A 20,621-nucleotide genomic window follows, 5' to 3' on the forward strand; every position below is an offset into this window, starting at 1 on the left:
TTGACCTAGCAAACTCATCTTTGTCTCAATCCTAATCCCTGCATCATCCTTCAGGTGTGTTTCCTCACAATGAAATTGGAGTAGAAAATGCTTTAGGAGATGCTTTGCAGCCCCTTCTTCCCCAAAGGCCCAATCTGCTTTAATTTTTAGGAATGCTCTTCAAGCACAAGGTTTGGATGCGGCCAGTGAGACTCACATTTCAGAAGGACCATCAATGGTCTGATAAAGACACAGCACTTTGAAGCAGGCTGCTGGGACTGAGGAGGATATTTGAAAGCTGTTGACATGCAGTTCTAGCAGAAGTGCAAAATGAAATGTAATGTAGTAGAAGTGGAAAATGAAATGCTGTTAGACAAGGCTGCTGCCCAAATTGGCTCTGCCTGGATCCACCTGGCCTGCAGCACAGCCTTCTCCCTTTCTCCTCACTGCCTTCTGCTCAGCACCGACCCAAACCTGGGCTATTTCAATTCCTGTCAGACACAGAGCAGCTGATGGGCAGCAAATGCAGCCTTCCCAAAGTGGCTGCCCATGGCCCGGCCTGCAGGGCAGAGCTCAGGGAGGAGGTGGCAGCTTCCTCGGTGGCTTTTCATGTCCTCTCTCTGCCATGCAGACACTGGCATGCATGGCACGGCTCTGTTTTGGCAGCCGGTCCCTTGGCAGGGCTGGGTGAGCGCAGGGTGAGTACAGGGTGAGCTCTCTGCTCCTTGCTGTGACACCTGGGCTGGCAGGGATGACACAGTGACCTCGGCCGGCCCATGCTGCCTGTGCCATCACCTGGCACTGACGTGTTTGATGAAAATCCTTTTGCTGGGATTTTTCTCCTGAGAAGCCTCAGAACAGAAATGGAACCAATAACGATCTGCTGGCTGTGGAGTGTGGGCTGGAGATGGTTTAGCAACAGGGGCATCTTGGATTGGTCTCCTGTGCAGTGTTTCTACTTAATGACCAATCATGGTCCAGCTGTGTCGGGGCTGTGAGCAGTCCCAGGTTTTTATTATTCATTCCTTTCCAGCTTTCTGATGTCTCCTTGCTCTTTTAGTATAGTTCTACTATCTCATTTTCTTTTAAAGATTCTCGTCTCTTCCCTCGTCCTGGGGACCCTCAAACACTGCCACAATCAGCGGCCGAGCGGGTTTGTGTGAGCCTCTCAGTAACCCTCGGCCGGTCCCGAGTCGGCAGACACCGGGGGGCAGCCCTGACACGGCCGAGAGCGGGGAGACACTGTCTGTGCCCCGAGGGTGCTGAGGGCACCTGGGCTGGGGGCAGACACTGTCTGTGCCCCGAGGGTGCTGAGGGCACCTGGGCTGGGGGGAGACACTCTCTGTGTGTGCCCCGAGGGTGCTGAGGGCACCTGGGCTGGGGGCAGACACTGTCTGTGCCCCGAGGGTGCTGAGGGCACCTGGGCTGGGGGGAGACACTCTCTGTGTGTGCCCCGAGGGTGCTGAGGGCACCTGGGCTGGGGGGAGACACTCTCTGTGCCCTGAGGGTGCTGAGGGTACCTGGGCTGGGCCCCTGTGTAGCACAAGAGACACCAGAGACAGCGGTAGAAGATAAAGGGCTGACTCTTAGCAGGGGTTAATCCAAGGTTTTATTAGGAGTCCCAAAGGAGCTCCTGCACCTCAGGGGCCTCCTGCCACGAGCCCCAGGGAGATGTGCCAAGGTCACATTTAAAGGGAGGTGGAAACCCAAAGTAGATAACATTTTACCAACCATTAAGTGACCCTAAGGGATGGATGCTGGGGCATAGACATACAGGACAGCGTATGGGGCAAGGCTCGGGGGGCTGACCCCTGGCCTCTGGCTGATCACTGGACGACTTGGACCGAAACTTCTGCATGGAGGGGATGGGAGGCTGAGTGATTGACAGAGAGCCAGGGTCGGGGTTTGGGGATGATCTCATCCCGGGAGAGGGATAACACAGGGAGAAGGAGGGGGGTACAGTTTGGGATAAACCATTTGGGAAAAATATGGGGATACAAAACAAAATGACTTCAAAGTATTATAAAGTATAAAAATGCACTACAGCAGGTTTGGGCAGCACCAAATAAAATTTAATAAAATGCTTTAAAAATAAAAAAATTAAAAATAAAAATTAAATAAAATTTAAAAAAAACAAAATTAATTTAAAATAAATTAAAAACAAAGTAAAAACTGTAAAGGGCTGTAAGAGTTCCATAAAAGGTAGTGCTGTATTGCAAGACCCTCAAACACCACCACAATCACCAGCTTGAGTTGGTCTGGGCAGCACTAAATTAAAAAAAAATAAAAACCTTTAAAAATAGAAAAATTAAAAATAAAAAATAAAATTAAAAAATTAAATAAAACTTTAAAAATAGAAAAATTAAAAATAAAAATTTAATAAAAAATAAAATAAAAAAATAAAAGCTTTAAAAATAGAAAAATTGAAAATAAAAATTAAAAATAAAATTAGAAAAATAAAATAAGCTTTAAAAATATAAAAATAAAAAATAATAAAAAATAAAAGCTCTAAAAATAAAAAAATTAAAAATAAAAAATAAAAATAAAAAAATGCTTTAAAAATAGAAAAAACTTAAATAAAAAATAAAATTAAAAAAATAAAAAGCTTTAGAAATAGAAAAATTAAAAATAGAAATTAAATAAAAAATAAAATTAAAAAATAAAAAGCTTTAGAAATAGAAAAATTTAAAATAAGAAGTAAATAAAAAATAAAATTTAAAAAATAAAATAAAAATGCTTTAAAAATAAAAATTAAAATTAAATAAAATTTTAAAAACAAAATTTATTTAAAATAAATGAAAAACAAAATGAAACCTGTAAAGTGCTGTAAGAGTTCCATAAAAGGTAGTGCCGTAATGCAAGACCCTCAAACACTACCACAATCACCAGCTTGAGTTGGTCTGGGCAGCACTAAATTAAAACAAAAAACCTACAGAAATAGAAAAATTAAAAATAAAAATTTAATAAAAAATAAAATATAAACTAAATGCTTTATAAATAGAAAAATTAAAAATAAAAAGTAAATAAAAAATAAAATTAGAAAAATAAAATAAAAGCTTTAAAAATAGAAAAATAAAAAATAAAATTAAAAAATAAAATTAAAGCTCTAAAAATAGAAAAATTAAAAATAAAAATTAAATTAAAAATAAATAAATGCTTTAAAAATAGAAAAATTAAAAATTAAATAAAAATAAAATTTAAAAAATTAAATAAAATGCTTAGAAACAGAAAAATTAAAAATAATAAGTAAATAACTAGAATTAGAAAAATAAAATAAAAGCTTTAAAAATAGAAAAATAGAAAAATAATAAGTAAATAAAATTTAAAAACTAAAATAAAAAGCTTTAAAATTAGAAAAATTAAAAATAAACATTAAGTAAAAAATAAAATTTAACAAATAAAATAAATTAAAAATAAATGAAAAGCAAAATAAAAACCGTAAAGTGCTGTAAAGTACCATAAAAGTTCCATAAAGGGTAATGCCGTAATGCACGACTGTCGCAAAAGGCGCCGTAAAGCGCGACTGTCGCAAACGGCGCCGTAAAGCGCGGCTGTCGCAAAAGGTGCCGTAAAGCGCGACTGTCGCAAAAGCTGTCGCAAAACGTACCGTAAAGCGCGACTGTCGTAAAAAGTGTCGTAAAGCGCGACTGTCGCAAAAGGCGCCGTAAAGCGCGACTGTCGCAAAAGGCGCCGTAAAGCGCGACTGTCGCAAAAGGTGCCGTAAAGCGCGACTGTCGCAAAAGGTGCCGTAAAGCGCGACTGTCGCAAAAGGCGCCGTAAAGCGCGACTGTCGCAAAACGTGCCGTAAAGCGCGACTGTCGCAAAAGGTGTCGTAAAGCGCGAATGCCGTAAAACTGCCGTAAGGCGCGACTGCCATAAAATTGTGCCGTACAGGCTGGCGGCGCCCTGGCCGACACGGGGTGCCGTACAAGATGGCAGCGCCGTGGCCGTCGCAGAATGCCGTACAAGATGGCGACGGCCGCCCGAGTGGGCGTGTCCGGGGCGGGGCGCCGTGTCGACTTGCTGACGTCATTCGGCGGCACTCTGCCTGCAGTTCGCCGATGTAGACGGCAGGGGGCGCTGTGCCTGTAGTTCGCCGGTGCAGACGGCAGGGGGCGCTGTGCCTGCAGTGCGCCAAATCAGACAGCAGGGGGCGCTGTGTCTGCAGTGCGCCCATGCAGACGGCAGGGGGCGCTGTGTCTGCAGTGCGCCCATGCAGACGGCAGGGGGCGCTGTGCCTGTAGTGAGCCAAAGCAGACGGCAGGGGGTGCTGTATAAATAGAGTATAAAGTATAAACTATATAGAAGAAGAAATAAAAGCTCTATGTCACCTGCAGCTGTAGAAAATTTCAGGCTCCCATGGAGGAAATAGTTTTCCTAAAATCATTACCCTTTGGGGGTTTTTTGCACTCCCCGGTAGCCTGAACGTTTCTACTGCTGCTTTTTCATTTTAAAACTAGAATGGAAAGCCAAGATTAGAAATTCAGGGAAAGAAAGAGAGAAAGAATTAAAGAGAGAGAGAAAGAAAGAAAGAAAGAAAGAAAGAAAGAAAGAAAGAAAGAAAGAAAGAAAGAAAGAAAGAAAGAAAGAAAGAAAGAAAGAAAGAAAGAAAGAAAGAAAGAAAGAGAGACAGAAAGAGAGACAGAGAGAAAGAGAGAGAGACAGAAAGAAAAAGAGAGAGACAGAAAGAAAGAGAGAGAAAGAAAGAAAGAGAGACAGAAAGAAATAGAGAAAGGGAGACAGAAAGAGAGTGAGAGAAAGAAAGAAAGAGAGAGAAAGAAATAAAGAGAGACAGAAAGAGAGTGAGAGAAAGAAAGAAAGAGAGAGAGAAAGAAATAGAGAGAGAGAGAAAGAGCGAGAGAAAGAAAGAGAGAGAGAGAGACAGCGAGAGAAAGAAAGAGAGACACAAAGAGAGCGAGAGAAAGAGCGAGAGAAAGAAAGAGAGACAGAAAGAGAGCGAAAGAGAGAGAGAGAGAAAGAAAGAGAGAGAGAGAAAGAAATAGAGAGACAGAAAGAGTGAGACTAAGAAAGAAAGAGAGGGAGAGAGAAAGAAATAGAGAGACAGACAGAAAGAGAGCGAGAGAAAGAAAGAGAGAAAGAAAGAGAGAGACAGAGAGAGAGCGAGAGAAAGAAAGAAAGAGAGAAAGAAAGAGAGAGACAGAAAGAGAGCGAGAGAAAGAAAGAAAGAGAGAGAAATAGAGACAGAAAGAGAGTGAGACTAAGAAAGAAAGAGAGAAAGAAAGAGAGAGACAGAGAGAGAGCGAGAGAAAGAAAGAAAGAGAGAAAGAAAGAGAGAGACAGAAAGAGAGAAAGAAAGAAAGAGAGAGAGAAATAAAGAGAGACAGAAAGAGACAGAAAGAGAGCGAGAGAAAGAGAGACAGAAAGAGAGAGAGAGAGAAAGAAAGAGAGAGAGACAGAAAGAGAGAAAGAGAGAGCAAAAGAAAAGGGAAAAGGAAAGGAAGAAAAAAAAAAAGAAGGAAGAGAAAGGAAGAAAAAAAATGAAAAAGGAAAAGGGTGAGAGTGAAAAAGAAAGAGCCAAAGTGGAAAAGGGGGTGAAAAACAGAGTGAAAAAAAGAAAAAAGAGTTGGAGTGGAAAAGAAAGGACATTCGGGAGGGGCGGTGCTGCCTAAGGTGCTTCCGCGCCCAGGAGCGAAGGAGCCGTTTGATCCCCTGGCGGGAGCGCAGCTCCCGGTGGCGGAGAACGGAGCGGTGGCTGTCAGTCCGAGACTACAACTCCCGGCAGGCCCTGCGGCCGTAAAGCGCGGCGTCTGACGCAACGGCCGACGCGCCGTAGGAGTGGCTGGCGGCCCGAGGCGGCCGCGTGCCGGGGGAGCGGGCTGGGCGCGGGGAGCTCCCGGCGCCTGTGCCGCGCGGGACGGAGCCGCGGCAGCGACGCTGGAGGGGCGAAGCCTCCGTCCGGCCGCCCGCACGGAGCCGAGCGGCGCGGAAGGGGCGTCCGCCCGGCGCCTCGGCCTCGCTCAGCGGTCCCGGTGGCGGGGGCTGAGCTCGGGCGGGGCGCGCTGCCGCCCGCCGATGGCGGAGCGCCGGGCGGTGCTTTGCTGCCGCGGGCCGGGAGCTGCAGGAGCCGCCCCGGGCGAGCGGCGCCGGGCGCTGCCGCGGTCACTGTGCGGCGGCTGCCCTCGGGCTGGCGGAGGCGCGGGAGCCGCCGAGCTGCAGCGTCTCCCTCGGGCCGCTGCCGCTGCTGCGGGCGGGGGCGGACGAGCGGCTGCGGAGGCGGCTCCGCGGCGGGCTCAGCCTTGCGAGCAGAGAGCGCTCGACATCGCTGGCATGACACGGCTGCTGAGTGCCTCAGTGCTCGTGGCTCTTCCTTCCACGCAAACGGATGGAGCGGCATCGCTGAGCAGTAAAACACAGCGATGGCCCGGAGAATGGCGAGCGCAAGGAGCGCCGGGCAGGATCCTTCTGATGGCACAGGTGCGATCGGCAAACTCAGCCCCTTGTGCCCCTGCCCTCCCGACCCCCAGGGGAAATGCTCTCCAGCCTCGAGCTGCTGAGAGACAAAACGTGTGATTTGACACTAGGGTCCGGAAAAGGTTTCCGTTTAGATTAGCAAATGCCTCCATTGTTCTCGGTTACATCCTAGGATCGGTTTTAGGCAGTGACTTTCTACCGCTTGTCGGATTTTCTTGTGCAATGGTAAGAAAATAGGCAGGTCTGATACTGGTTTCGCTTTTTTTCTACTTCATGTTCCATGAGCTGCTTTTATCCAAGCAATTGTTTTAAAGTTCTACTGTAGGCGTTTCTGGTTCACTTTTTTTTTTTTTTTTTTTTTCCCTCTAAATCGGCAGTAAATATAGCTGAGTAAAATTACCTTGGTTTTCTTCCTTCTTAAATGTTTTTATTGATAATCCTATTTGAATATGCAGAACACGTGGGTATGTCCTGTAATATATCCTAGCTTTTCTTGTTTACAGGGTACTCAGAAAATATTTTTCCCTTCGAGTCCCACTGAAACATTCTCCGTGCAATCTCCGTTAAGGTCTGTGTTTGCAAATAAGCCACCATCAGCTGAGATATTTGCCTGTGTACCTTTTCCTGTCATTCAGAGCTTGCGTTCTGTGGTTTTTATGATAAACCTATCAAACTTGCGAAACCGTTTTGCAAGTCTTAACCGTTGAAGGCAGCAAGAAGTGGTTTTAAAGCCTGTTCTTGAGCAGACAAAGGGAAAAAGTGTGAATTTGCTGCTGAACTTGTCCTTTTTCATTTGACGTGCCTTGAATTATTTAGGAAGAGAGAGAACTAGAAAAAAGAGAGAAATAGAATTGGTTCTTGAGCCCTCCTAAAATGCTCCCCGTGATTCCGTGTGGAGCCCAAGTGAAGGGTGATGGAACAGAGCCCCTGTGCTTTAGAAGGAAATCAATTTCAACCTGATCTCCACCCTGAGTCTCCCTAATTTCTGTTTTTAAAATGCAAACTCAGTTTAGGAAGTGTTGGGAGTTAGTATTTTGGGGAAGAAATGGCAGTTGCACAAACCGTTCCATTTCCCAGAGGCTCTGGGAAGGATTCATTTTGTAAGCGCTGTAACTGCCATCGGTTGGGGGTTCGGGGTTGGAATGTGCACTTGCCCTCCGATAAAGCACTCGTTCATTTGCATTTCAGTGCCAGGAGTCTGGAGAAACTGGAGAAGAGCCCAAGAGACATTTTTCATCCTGAGATACAAAAGGTAGGAAGTGACTTTTTTTGGTTTGGTTCTTTTTCTTTATGATTTCCTGGAAATAGAAGTAATTAAGTATAGATCCTACTGGTTTGTTTCTTCCAGTAGCTAATAAGAATAATAATAAGAAGAATCTAATACTACTTAAACTGTCTCTTTATCCATTGAACTGGCCATTTCAAATCCAAACTTCTAAACACCAATAAAACCATCATCCTTGTAGAATCTTTAATAGGAGGGGGCTAAAGATGCTGTTTTTGTTGACAGGATTTATTGGTTCTTGAAGGGCAAGAGGTGAGTACAAGCCTGACTACTTCTTGCTCACAGACCCGTCCGGTGAATACGGCTTTGTATTTGGATGGGCTTTTGATGACTTCTAAATCAATTGCTCGTTACAGTAAAAAGAAGTCATGTTTTTTTGAACCTGACAGCAAAAATAACTTGAAGCACCAACTTAATAATAATTGATCACCCATCTAAGTTAATGATTTTATGCTATACTATCAAAGTTTAAAGGTAAATTATTGTGTAGTAGGAGATGGTATAAAATGTATGTTCTAACGTGTAGGATGTAGGCAAAGATTAGAGGAAACAAATTTTTATGTCTTCTGTTTGACTGTTCACCAAATAATATTTGGTTTTATTTTCCAGGGATCGGTGAATTTTAAATTTGGAGTCCTCTATGCTAAGGATGGTCAGCTTACAGGTGATGAAATGTTCAGTCATGGTGAGGTTTTCACCTTCTCCTTAATTGTTTTGCTCATCTGAAAAAAAAAAAAAAAGGCAAGTTAAAAAAAAAAGGTATGTTTATTATTTGTTACCCTGTTCTGATCGTTTCCTCAGTATTTGCTGGAGCTCTGCTTACCCAAGCTTTGGGTAAAACAAGCTTTGGGTTCCTTCTGTCCCACTGGGAGTTGCCCAGTTTGGTTGCATCTGGTGAAATTCACCCTGAGCCCTTACAGAACCAGCTCAAACCAGGTGAGAGCCATTCGCAGCTCTCTCAGGACACCCGGAGGAGGATGGGTGACGTTTCTGAGCATCTGGCAAGTGCACTTCTATCAAAACTCGGCCTGTGACATTGCTGGGGAAAACCCTTCTGTATCCTGAAGGGTTCCTCAAACTCTGTTGAGGATCCGGTTAGCAGTTGCTCACCTGGATGGTTCCAGCTCCTCAAGCTAACACTTGTACTCTTGCCCTGTAGTTTAGATCTATTGTAGTTTTGTTATTTTGCAAGATTTTACGTCTTTGGACAATAACGTGCATTTCACTCTTTGGAACCTCTGGGATCATTCCTTGGTGCAGCACCACCTAATGGGACACTTGGCTGCTGTGCTGAAGGGCTTGGTTACTGGAATTGTAAATCCCGGAGAGTTTGTAAGTCTTCTGTCCCCAGGGAGGTGTCACGCTTTGTTCACCGTTGCTCTGTTTGTCGGGTGCTGCTTCTCGTCGGAAGTATTAACTTCAAACTGCCCTGTTCTTTTTTGAACTTTTTTTCCTGGTTCTCTCCGTAGGGCAGGGAAGGACTCTCATATCCCGGTCGTCAGACTCAGCGCTGCCCGAGAAGATACAGAGACTGTAAAAATCATAAGGAGCAACTAGGACTGCAAAGGAAACAAACTGGAGAGAACAAAAGGTGATATTGTTCTCCTTCCCCTGGATTAGAAACATCCACTGCGCTTTGATGCCGGTGGCTGCCAGGGGCTCGTTAGGTCTCTTGAGGCAGGTGTAGGTGTTCACTTGTAGGTTCTATTTTTTGGCAAAGGACCACGAGAGAAGTTTATTTATAGATCCAAATAAACATTCATCTTATCTGAACATAACCTGTCATCCCCTTTCTGACATTAAGGACTCCTGTATAAATACTTGAGGGGGTTTTCTTTGTCATTTCTGAATGGTTCCATTTTGCCGGCTACTTGAACAAATCTGAGGGGGTTTAATTGCATACTGCTTCCTTGAAATTCTGTTGGTCTCTGCTTGGAACCCTTCTTGTACTGCTTAATGAAAGACTTCTGATGGTGTTTTCTTGCCTGTTTGTGTTTAAGGTCGTGCTCTGATGCATTTACAGAAGCCATGGCAGGAGAGAGTCAGCTGCTGGAGAAGAGGAGACAGTATTATCCCTGTGCAGCACAGAACTGTGCTGCTGCTGTGTCATCAGCTGTGTCTGCACTGAAAGTAGCCACCTTCACTTGTAGGTAGCTCCTTGGTGCTTTAGGACACGCTGAGGGATTTATTCCTTTTGGGATCCACGATGAGAATTCCCAAGAGAGGTAGTAGTAATAAGGTCTGACATTGGAAAAAAGCCTGTGTCCTTGGAATGTTGTTGTTGTCGTCAAAAGTTAATTTTTCCTTCTTTCTTAGCCGGTAGTCAGCTTTTTGCTTTATTTTTTGTGGTATCAGTATTTGATTGTTTAAAAAATTGCTTCAGAAGAACTGCAGTGGCTGGCCACCAGGACCTTGTTCCGATTTGCCTATTTGCTTGTAGCTAAAACGTTTCCATATTGTTTATCATTCTATTGAAGAAACTGCTGCCCAGTCAACTAAGAACTGAACATCTCTCTCTCTAGGACATGGGGAGAGGATTTAGGTCATGTCTTTGTTTCCAGAAAAAAGTTCCAGTGTAGTTTCTAACTAGAGGAAAAGGGTGGGGTGCAGACTCGGGGCTCTGATGCCACTGGGGGCACCCCGAGGTGCCCAGGAGAGGGAGCCCCACTGCGGTGCAGGAGCAGGTATGTTATCACGTACTAGAGAGCAAATTATAAATAGAAATATGAAAATTATAAATATAAAAATATTTTTAAGTCGTTAAAGAAAGCGGTTTTTTTAACTTGTCAATAGGCAGGGTTTTGATGATAAAAATGATAAATACAAAGAATATGAAGGTAGAAATCTAAGTCTAGAAAGATATCATAAGTACATACAGATAAAGTTTAAAACTAGAAGAAAAAATCAGTTGCAGCAGTAGATACGATACATAATATAGATAATACTTTAAATACATGTCTAGAATTTTATAGATATTATAGATAATTATTAATAGATTGCATCAAAAGAAACGATAAATATAAATGTGAGTATAACTATACAAAGTATGAAAATATTTCAATACCGTTTAAAAGAAGGTGTTTTCTTGTATTTATTTGGTTACAGATGGGGTTTTTCTTTGGATTAATAGAAGTATTCTAGAAATATAAATCTAACTGTAGAGAGATCCAATCGATAGAGGAGGATATTTCTAAAACCACAACCGAACGCCGCCGCCTTCGGGGGAATCGCACGAGCTCGGCCGAAGCAAGGCGAGAGCGGCCGACCCTGACGGCCTCGAGCGAACCGAGGCGAGGCTTCCGAGGCTGCCTGAAGCGAAGCGAGCCGAGCTCAGGCGAAGCGAGCCTGCTGCTCTCGTGCGCGCTGCTTAGCGCCAGTGCGCTCCCAGCCTAATGAGCTCCTGCCCGAGCCCGCGCTCCCGGTCGTGTCCGCGCCGTGGCCGGGCCGCCCGCGGGACGCGGCAGCGGGAGAGCCCCGAGCCGGGCGAGCTGAACGGGAGGCGGCGGCGCTTGCCCGCCCGCCGTCGGGGAGCCGAGGCGAGGCGAGCGGAGCCGAGGCGCGCCGAAGGCACAGAGCGGCTGGGAGTTGGGCCGAAGCGAGGCGAGCTCGGCCGAAGAGGCGAATGCAGGCGCCAAGAGCCGAGTTGAGGCGCCAAGAGCCGACTCGAGCCGAGCGTCTCCGGAGCGAGCCGAGCTCTGCCGAGCGCCGCAGCATCCCGGGCAGGGCGAGGCGCCGGGCCGGGCTCGGGGTGCAGCCGGGGCTCTGGGAGGCTTCCCCGCCTGTCCCTCTCTCTAGCCCTCCTTCCTTCTCCCCGTCTTCGCCTTCTCTCGCTCCCTTTCCCCCATTCCCTCTCCCCCCGCAAAGCCGGCTCCTTCCTGTCCTGTCCCTACCCCGCTACTCCCTTCTGTTCCCCCTGTCTCCTTCCTCTGCCCAGCCTCCGTGTACCCTCGTCCCGGGCTTTCCCTTCCCGTGCCGCTTTCCTGCACAGCCCGAGCTCCCTCGCCGCCCTTTGTCATGCCCTGCTCTCGCTCCTCTCTTCCCGTGCCCCCTTTCCTTCTTTGCCCCGCAGCCGCGGGGCTCGGGCTGCCGGAGAATAAAGCCCCGAGGGCCGGAGCCCGGCGCCCCTGGGCCCTTGCGGGAGTCCCCGCGCGGGGCCGGAGGCTCTCGGCGGATCCCCCCGTGCCGCTCAAGCAGCGCGGCCGACAGCGCCGGAGCTGCGGCTTTGCCGGCATCGCGCTGAGAGCGGCCCCCGCTCCGTGCCGGGCCGTCGCCGCCGTCTGTGCCGCTCCCTCTCTCGCTGCCCCTGGCCCGTGACAGCGAGGCTGGGCAGGAACCTCAAGCCTTCTGGGGGCTGCCCCCCCTTTCTTGTTGCAGCAGAATCCCTTGCTGGGGCCATGCACGTGTGGGAAGGGCTTGGGGGAAGCGCTGCGCTGCTGTCCGGGGCAGTCGGATTCGTTCGGAGCCTTCTTTGGGGGTCAGGGAAAGGCGGGGTGAAGACTCGGGGCTCTGATGCCGTTGGGGGCACCCCAAGGTGCCCAGGAGAGGGAGCCCCACGGCGGTGCAGGAGCAGGTGGGGGGCGGGCGAGGGGCGGGGGTCACGCTGGGTGCCGTCCCCCAGAGGGACCCAAAGCTGCCACCAAATGCACAGGGAGGGGTGAGTGGGTGTAGGATGCTAAAACCTGGCAAGGCATTCGGTTTTCTAGGTATTGCTAAAGAATAGGAATTGGTCTCTAAACTCAGCTGGGGAGAAACCCTCTCTATGCACTCATTTGTTTACAGGAATGTAGAAGGTTCCGACTGGAGATGCGTAGTAGTTCTGAAGATATTGCCGTGAGGTTTTGATCTAGGAACGGACCGAGCTGTGCCCTGGAACCCTCAGAACAGCTGCAGGGGCTGAAGGCGATAGAAAGGGCTCTCTGGCACCTTTTGCCTCCGTTCTCTGCCAGCGCCCAAAGCGTGTCGCAGTCCCGGAAGAGGCGCTTGTCATCCCGAGAGCCAAAAGGAAGACGTGTCAAATCCCAGCTCTGCCTTGTGTTTCGTGTGGGTTTTGTACTTCGTATTGATGTCATTCCAGAGAGCAAGGAAAGAAGAAATGTGACCGGCTCCCACTATTACTGTGTGAAGGCTTTCTTGAAAGGCTGCTGTATTTCTATTGTCTTTTTCCACTCCAAGCTTGACTTTTGCCCTCGTTTTTCGAGCTCTGCTGCATTGGGTGTCCCAAGGAGGGCGGGGTTCCTCAGCAGGGCTCTTAGGAGGCGGCGCTGATTCTGCTTTTTCTGAAGGCGTCTCAAAGCGTGCTACCAGAATGACAGTTTTGTGCACTGGAAAGCTTTCCCTCAGTGCCATCAGCGCACGTCCGTGTCTGAATTGTGGAAGCAGACGGACTAAGAAAAGCCAGCACCCGGAGCAGATTTCTGTTGGCTCTGTGTCTGTGAGAAGCGGGCTGTGTGCTGGACGGGGAGAGGCGCTGTTGGAGAGTGGCATCAGCCCCAGGTGTGAGCTGTGAGGATGATGAGGGGCCGTCTCCTGCCGGGGGGGCGAGGCTGTTTTAGGGGGAGGCTTCGCCTCAGCTGCCTTTTGCATGGAGCTGCTGAGTAGAGGGGTTCATGGGGGGGCTCCCGGGGCTGTCTCATGGAAGGACTGCGAGAGCTTCTGGCAGCGTCTGGGCGAACACCTGGATACGCGCTTGGATCCGCGGAGCATCGCTTCAAGGAGGTGCCGAGGGACGAATCTTTGTGCCGGGAAGCAGCAGCCGAACGGGTGAGCGCGTGTGGATTTGGAGCGGGGACTTTGGTCCTTTCCCTTTTCAATTGGATCTTGGCAGTCCCCCCTCCCCGCTTCCCCAGGAACAAAAAGGGAGCTTGTGAAGACAAAAGAAATGAAGGAGAGGCAAGCAGCTACTCTCCTAATATTGTCTGTGTTTGAACTGGGGGGGATCCGCTTTCGCTTGCGGTTCCAAGGATGTCGGTTGAAGGAAAAGCTGCCTTTTCCCGGCTGTTAGGGGTATCCCAGGGGTGACAGGGAATCCCTGCGTTCCATTTGAACGGGAATGGGCAAAGTATTGTTGTCATCGGATGGCTTTGATTTGAAGGTAGCCAGCCCATTTTCATCATCCTAAGGTTTAAATGGAGGGGACAGCGCTGGTGTCCCTCCTTTGCAAGGGTTTGAATGGAGGTCAAAATCCCCCTTTGCACATGGCTTGCAGGATTTCATTGGAGGAAAGCCCCTTCTTTTCTGCGCTCCTAGGGGATGAATTTGAAGGGGAGAAGCCATTTCTTTGCCCTTGTTGAAGCGAGGTGAGCGCCGCCCGCGGCGTCAGTTTCGGGGTTGAGTTGCGGGAAGCCGCAGCTCTGGCGGCGTTTGCAGGGCTGCAGTCGGGCTGTGCCGCTGCATTTGAGGGCGCTTCTTGTGGCCGCGGCCCGGGCCGGAGCGTTGCCGCTCGGGAGCGCTGCCGGCCTGGGCCGGGCGGGTGCCGAGGCGCACGGGGGAATTTGGCGCGGCAGCGGCGGAGCCGCTTTGCCGGTGCGAGCCGCCGTGCGGAGCCGAGGGCAGCTGGCGCCGGGCCGGCCAAGGGCGGCAGAGGCGGCGCGGGCGCTGCTGCGCCGGCCCGGCCGGTGCCGGCCGCTCTGTCCGCTCCGGGCGCGGGGCTCGGGCGCCGCCGGAGCCCCCCGGGCAAGGGGAGCGGGCGGGGGCGGGGGGGTCTCCGGGGCGGCGCCGCCCCTGCGCGCCGGAGCAGCCGCCGGAGGAGCCGCTTTGCCGCCGGGAGCCGCGCTCCGTCCGGGGCCGGCAGCGCGGGGTTGGGCTGCCGCAAGTTCTTGGGTGTCTCCGTGCTGGAGAGTGGGAGAAAGGTCCGTGCTGCTTGCCGTGTCCTCGGTGGGCAGAGAGCTCTGACCTTGCCTTGCATGGGCTGCTGAGGATTGGATCCTTGGGGATGTGCTTGGATGCATTTAGTGACCTTTACAGATTTCTTTCCCCGCTTTTTTCAGTTCACAGAATCATGGAAGAATTCAGGTTGCAAGGGGCTCTAAAGATCACCTCATTCCAAGGCTGCTGCCGCCGTGGGCAGGGACGTGCTTCCATCGAGCAGCTTGCTCAGAGCCTCATCGCAGAGCACCGAGGGGCCTTGAGCACTTGCAGCGATGGGGCAGCCCCAGGACCTCTGAGCAACCTGTGCCAGCCAGGTGCCAGAGGAGGAAGGAAGCCCTTCCCACCTGGAGCAGAGGCTGCGTAGCCTTGTGTCACCGAGCGTGTGAGACAGAAAGGCCCTTCCTTTCTGGAGGGGTAACAACACTCAAAGCTCTTTCTCGGGACAAGCCGAGCAATGGAAGGCCAAAGGAGCCTTCAGTTCTTCCAGCAGCTTTGGGAACAACTTGAAGGAGGAGCAGAGCTGGCCTGGTGCCTGCCGGCTCTGCAGGCAGTGGGCATGGCAAAGCTGCAGCTGCATCTGTCTTCTTGGCTGAGGCTTTATAAATAAGGCGCTTTTCTGTAGTTCCTTTTCAGGCATGACGTGCAAGTTGCCCCTAGAAGTCCAAAGGCAGCTGTTTTCTTAGCAGAAGGAAGTCAGGAGGAGGCAAAGCCAGCAGCTAAGTCTGGATAAAAAACTTGGCTAACCTCTTTTCCCCCCCTCCTCCAAACAGGCAATTGTGAAGCACTCAGCAGAGATCTGCCCGGGAGGAAAAGCAGAGCCAATCTCTGAGAAGAAGGGACGTGCGAGGACGGCTGCTCCCCCTGGCCTTGGTGTGGGACCTCCTGAGCTGCCATTCCTGTGGTGGGAGTGTTTCTCCTCTCCTCCAGCCAAGCCAGAGACCGCCTAGGGAAGGAGCAGGTAAGGTTGAAGTACCGAGGTCTCCCAGGTAAGAAGTGACACGGCAAAAGGAAATGGCCTCAACTTGCAGCAGGGAAAGCTTAGATTGGATTGGAGGGAAAATTTTTTCACTGAAAGGGTGCTCAGGCATAGGAGCCCAGGGAAGTCCCCATGCCTGGAGACATGTCAAGGATGTCAAGATGTGGTGTTTAGGGACCTGATTTGGGGGGGCAGCAGCTGGGCTCGATGTCCTTAGAAGGCTTTTCCAACCGCAAGGATCCTATGGTTCTGGAAAGCCTTGACCCCTCTGGCTCTAGCACAGCACCTGGATGCTGACAAAATGAGGCTGGTCCTAGAGCCTGGAGGTCCCTGTGCCACAGGGAGAGGACAAGCCGGTGTCACCTGCAGGGAGGGTCTCGTCCCCAGAGAGCCGTCAGTGACTCCGTCCCTGCCCGGGGCTCTGGGTGCGCCCTCGGGGGGCGGGGGACGACACCTGCCCTCGGGTGTCCCTCTGGGCACCTGGGAAGGGAACCAGGTCCATCCATGCGGCAGCTCCAGGGCTTGCAGGCTTTGGGGCTTTGCAGCTGTGTGCCTTGTCACAAGGTGGCAGGGACGTGACACTGCCTGGCAACGCTGCTGGCCTCGGATCCTTGCTGCTCTCATCCTTATCCCATATGGATTTAGCAGCAATCTTCTGTCTTTGCTTTCAAACTGTCCTTGGGAGAGTTCCAAGAGAGGGTCATTAGTTATTTCAAAGCCTACATCTTTTACCTCTTGGCACTGAAGAGAAAAGACACAAACCTGCTTTGCATCCTTCTGCCTGGAAGTCATTGTGACACACAGGGAAGGGAGGAAGGGGCTGGCCGGGGTCAGCCTCTGCTGAGCCTCAGCTCTGGCTGCTCCTGCTCACAGGGTAAAGCCAAAAGCTGTCGTGATCAAAAACGCAGGCCGCCCTTCTGACCTGAGTCACAGGGGCCGTTTCTTCTGAATGAATCAAGGTGGGAAATCATTCTTGGAGCTTCAGAAGAAAAAAAACCCCAAAACCCTAGGTACGTTTGTAAGAGTGTGTATGTACGGACATTTCCTTTGATGAAGAAGAAAATCTTAGAAATATCATGTCACGTCTGGCTTCCTAGAGAAGATCCTGAACTCTGGGCTTCTGAAAGCAAATGGCTGTGCATTTATAGGAGCGTTTCCCTTCTTTTTATGTGCCTCCCCCAGTCATCTTCTACCCTTGCCCACGGCAAGGAGAGCGCGGTGATTTGGCTGCTCTGCTCTGCCGAGGTTGTTGCAGGCTGTGTAGCAGGGAGTGAGGCCTTTTGTGGCTGCTCATCAGACATTTTCCTACAGCCTTCTCCCTGCAATGGTAAAATGAGACTTGTGTTAGCGAGCAGTCAAGTAGAGCAGGTAACATTAGAAAAGAATTGTTTCTGAGCTGCTGTTCACTAGCACGTGTTTCCCCTTTCCGGCAGAGCGCGCATCATTGCGGGCTTGGGATCGATTGAAATGCGCTAAGGAAACCAGCTCTGGGGAGGGAGGGAGGCAGGGAGGGAGGGAAATGCTCTCTTAACATGTGCCAATTCTTCTGTCAAACTCATCAGGGCAGGACAGCGTTCAGACTGAAAGTGTAAGAAGATGTGGAGGGAGACAGAGAATCTGACAGGAGCACCGGACTCACAAGTGCACGAATTTTGCTTTTGGCTTGGATTCAAACGCAGAAGTTGTAAGGAGTTTGGGAAGGAGAAGGGACATTTCAGAAGGAGAAGAAGAAAAAGAAGTTGTTGTTGTTGTTACAGCCCTGGCAAAATCTTTGGTTCTAGCTAATAAAGGAAGCTAGTTGAAATAAAAAAAAAGAAAAAAACGTGGGTTTTTTTTTTCCTTCGCTGTTGTATTCGTTGGTGGTTCGTTATATGGTGTGTTGTTTTATTTCTTGGTCTTATTACCTCTGTGTAAATAGTTTTTTTGAGTGAAGCTAACTTTCTGGACGGGTTGGTTTGTATTTGAGGTAGGATTAATTTCAAGAGGTTTCTTTCCTAGACTTCTGATAGGTATTCCTGGGATTTTGGTTTTGTTTACTGTGTGTATCAACAGAGAGATTGGGTAGGGCCAGCTGGGCTGGCGTGGCCGGGGCGGGGCGCCGTGTCGACGAGTTGACGTCATTCGGCGGCACTCTGCCTGCAGTTCGCCCATGCAGACGGCAGGGGGCGCTGTGCCCGCAGTGCGCCCATGAAGACGGCAGGGGGCGCTGTATAAATAGAGTATTAAGTATAAACTATCTAAAAGAAGAAATAAAAGCTCTATGTCACCTGCAGCTGTAGAAAATTTCAGGCTCCCATGGAGGAAGTAGTTTTCCTAAAATCATTACCGTTTTGGGGTTTTTTGCACTCCCCGGTAGCCTGAACGTTTCGACTGCTGCTTTTTTATCCTAAAGCCAGAATGGAAATCCCAGAGTAGAAATACAGGGAAAGAAAGAGAGAAAGAAAGAAAGAAAGAAAGAAAGAGAGACAGAGAGAGAGACAGAAAGAGAGACAGAGAGAAAGAAAGAAAGAGAGAGAGAGAAAGAAAGAAAGAAAGGAAGAGAGACAGAGAGAAAGAAAGAAAGAGAGAAAGGAAGAGAGACAGAGAGAAAGAAAGAAAGAGAGAAAGAAAGAGAGACAGAGAGAGACAGAAAGAGAGACAGAGAGAAAGAGACAGAGAGAAAGAAAGAAAGAGAGACAGAGAGAGAGAGACAGAGAGAAAGAAAGAGAGACAGAGAGAGAGAGACAGAGAGAAAGAAAGAGAGACAGAGAGAGAGAGACAGAGAGAAAGAAAGAAAGAGAGAAAGAAAGAGAGACAGAGAGAAAGAAAGAAAGAGAGAGAGAAAGAAAGAGAGACAGAGAGAGAGACAGAAAGAAAGAGAGTGAGAGACAGACAGAAAGAGAGACAGACGGAAAGAGAGACAGAAAGAGAGACAGAGAGACAGAAAGACAGAGAGAAAGAAAGAGAGAGAGAAAGAAAGAGAGACAGAGAGACAGAGAGAGATAGAGAGAAAGAAAGAGAGACAGAGAGAAAGAAAGAAAGAGAGACAGAGAGAAAGAAAGAAAGAGAGACAGAGAGAAAGAAAGAGAGAGAGAGAAATAGAGAAAGACAGACAGAAAGAAAGAAAGAGAGAGACAGGAAGAGAGCGAGAGAAAGAAAGAAATAGAGAAAGACAGAAAGAAAGAGCGAAAGAAAGAAAAGGAAACAGGAAAGGAAGAAAAAAAAAAGGAGGAAGAGAAAGGAAGAAAAAAAATGAAAAAGGAAAAGGGTGAGAGTGAAAAAGAAAGAGCGAAAGTGGAAAAGGGGGTGAAAAACAGAGTGAAAAAAAGAAAAAAGAGTTGGAGTGGAAAAGAAAGGACATTCGGGAGGGGCGGTGCTGCCTAAGGTGCTTCCGCGCCCAGGAGCGAAGGAGCCGTTTGATCCCCTGGCGGGAGCGCAGCTCCCGGTGGCGGAGAACGGAGCGGTGGCTGTCAGTCCGAGACTACAACTCCCGGCAGGCCCTGCGGCCGTAAAGCGCGGCGTCTGACGCAACGGCCGACGCGCCGTAGGAGTGGCTGGCGGGCCGAGGCGGCCGCGTGCCGGGGGAGCGGGCTGGGCGCGGGGAGCTCCCGGCGCCTGTGCCGCGCGGGACGGAGCCGCGGCAGCGACGCTGGAGGGGCGAAGCCTCCGTCCGGCCGCCCGCACGGAGCCGAGCGGCGCGGAAGGGGCGTCCGCCCGGTGCCTCGGCCTCGCTCAGCGGTCCCGGTGGCGGGGGCTCAGCTCGGGCGGGGCGCGCTGCCGCCCGCCGATGGCGGAGCGCCAGGCGGTGCTTTGCTGCCGCGGGCCGGGAGCTGCAGGAGCCGCCCCGGGCGAGCGGCGCCGGGCGCTGCCGCGGTCACTGTGCGGCGGCTGCCCTCGGGCTGGCGGAGGCGCGGGAGCCGCCGAGCTGCAGCCGTCTCCCTCGGGCCGCTGCCGCTGCTGCGGGCGGGGGCGGACGAGCGGCTGCGGAGGCGGCTCCGCGGCGTGCTCAGCCTTGCGAGCAGAGAGCGCTCGACATCGCTGGCATGACACGGCTGCTGAGTGCCTCAGTGCTCGTGGCTCTTCCTTCCACGCAAACGGATGGAGCGGCATCGCTGAGCAGTAAAACACAGCGATGGCCCGGAGAATGGCGAGCGCAAGGAGCGCCGGGCAGGATCCTTCTGATGGCACAGGTGCGATCGGCAAACTCAGCCCCTTGTGCCCCTGCCCTCCCGACCCCCAGGGGAAATGCTCTCCAGCCTCGAGCTGCTGAGAGACAAAACGTGTGATTTGACACTAGGGTCCGGAAAAGGTTTCCGTTTAGATTAGCAAATGCCTCCATTGTTCTCGGTTACATCCTAGGATCGGTTTTAGGCAGTGACTTTCTACCGCTTGTCGGATTTTCTTGTGCAATGGTAAGAAAATAGGCAGGTCTGATACTGGTTTCGCTTTTTTTCTACTTCATGTTCCATGAGCTGCTTTTATCCAAGCAATTGTTTTAAAGTTCTACTGTAGGCGTTTCTGGTTCACTTTTTTTTTTTTTTTTTTTTTTCCCCTCTAAATCGGCAGTAAATATAGCTGAGTAAAATTACCTTGGTTTTCTTCCTTCTTAAATGTTTTTATTGATAATCCTATTTGAATATGCAGAACACGTGGGTATGTCCTGTAATATATCCTAGCTTTTCTTGTTTACAGGGTACTCAGAAAATATTTTTCCCTTCGAGTCCCACTGAAACATTCTCCGTGCAATCTCCGTTAAGGTCTGTGTTTGCAAATAAGCCACCATCAGCTGAGATATTTGCCTGTGTACCTTTTCCTGTCATTCAGAGCTTGCGTTCTGTGGTTTTTATGATAAACCTATCAAACTTGCGAAACCGTTTTGCAAGTCTTAACCGTTGAAGGCAGCAAGAAGTGGTTTTAAAGCCTGTTCTTGAGCAGACAAAGGGAAAAAGTGTGAATTTGCTGCTGAACTTGTCCTTTTTCATTTGACTTGCCTTGAATTATTTAGGAAGAGAGAGAACTAGAAAAAAGAGAGAAATAGAATTGGTTCTTGAGCCCTCCTAAAATGCTCCCCGTGATTCCGTGTGGAGCCCAAGTGAAGGGTGA

General features: G+C 49.7%; 2 protein-coding genes and 1 long non-coding RNA gene across 4 annotated transcripts; all 3 read left to right on the forward strand.

The window, feature by feature from the left end:
• The first annotated feature begins 5,383 nt into the window (after positions 1-5,383).
• On the forward strand, positions 5,384-9,511 carry LOC143692091 (uncharacterized). 2 transcript variants are annotated; one of them, XM_077171644.1, is made up of 5 exons: positions 5,384-6,414; positions 6,915-6,979; positions 7,600-7,663; positions 8,306-8,381; positions 9,166-9,511. In XM_077171644.1, the coding sequence occupies exons 1-5, from the start codon at positions 6,013-6,015 to the stop codon at positions 9,231-9,233; spliced, it is 675 nt and encodes a 224-aa protein (XP_077027759.1). In that variant the 5' UTR covers positions 5,384-6,012; the 3' UTR covers positions 9,234-9,511. The 2 variants fall into 2 exon arrangements, 1 of the variants encoding a protein (XP_077027759.1); XR_013179950.1 differs by lacking the exons at positions 5,384-6,414; positions 6,915-6,979; positions 8,306-8,381 and having other exon boundaries at positions 7,454-7,663.
• A 4,801-nt stretch (positions 9,512-14,312) lies between these two features.
• Positions 14,313-17,351, forward strand: LOC143692059 (uncharacterized). The gene is made up of 3 exons (XR_013179941.1): positions 14,313-14,544; positions 15,334-15,521; positions 17,102-17,351. It is a non-coding gene; the product is annotated as an uncharacterized LOC143692059 (long non-coding RNA).
• Positions 17,352-17,726: 375 nt separating this feature from the next.
• On the forward strand, positions 17,727-20,581 carry LOC143692276 (uncharacterized). Its single transcript, XM_077172202.1, has 3 exons — positions 17,727-17,747; positions 19,067-19,708; positions 20,211-20,581. Exons 1-3 carry the CDS (start codon positions 17,727-17,729, stop codon positions 20,412-20,414), a joined length of 867 nt encoding a protein of 288 aa, XP_077028317.1. The 3' UTR covers positions 20,415-20,581.
• The last annotated feature ends 40 nt before the right edge of the window (positions 20,582-20,621 follow it).

Source organism: Agelaius phoeniceus, chromosome Z, assembly GCF_051311805.1.
Source record: "Agelaius phoeniceus isolate bAgePho1 chromosome Z, bAgePho1.hap1, whole genome shotgun sequence".
In the NCBI taxonomy this organism is placed as follows: domain Eukaryota; kingdom Metazoa; phylum Chordata; class Aves; order Passeriformes; family Icteridae; genus Agelaius; species Agelaius phoeniceus.

What these genes read in the sequence shown, in the direction of transcription:
- LOC143692091 (XM_077171644.1), top strand. Translation starts at nt 6,013, where the DNA reads ATGGCGGAGCGCCGGGCGGTGCTTTGCTGCCGCGGGCCGGGAGCTGCA. An exon ending in TTCATCCTGAGATACAAAAG is followed by an intron (nt 7,664 to 8,305) that starts GTAGGAAGTGAC and finishes TTTATTTTCCAG; the next exon opens with GGATCGGTGAATTTTAAATT. An exon ending in TGATGAAATGTTCAGTCATG is followed by an intron (nt 8,382 to 9,165) that starts GTGAGGTTTTCA and finishes TTCTCTCCGTAG; the next exon opens with GGCAGGGAAGGACTCTCATA.
- LOC143692276 (XM_077172202.1), top strand. Translation starts at nt 17,727, where the DNA reads ATGAAGACGGCAGGGGGCGCT. An exon ending in TGAAGACGGCAGGGGGCGCT is followed by an intron (nt 17,748 to 19,066) that starts GTATAAATAGAG and finishes GACGCGCCGTAG; the next exon opens with GAGTGGCTGGCGGGCCGAGG. An exon ending in GGATCCTTCTGATGGCACAG is followed by an intron (nt 19,709 to 20,210) that starts GTGCGATCGGCA and finishes TCTTGTTTACAG; the next exon opens with GGTACTCAGAAAATATTTTT.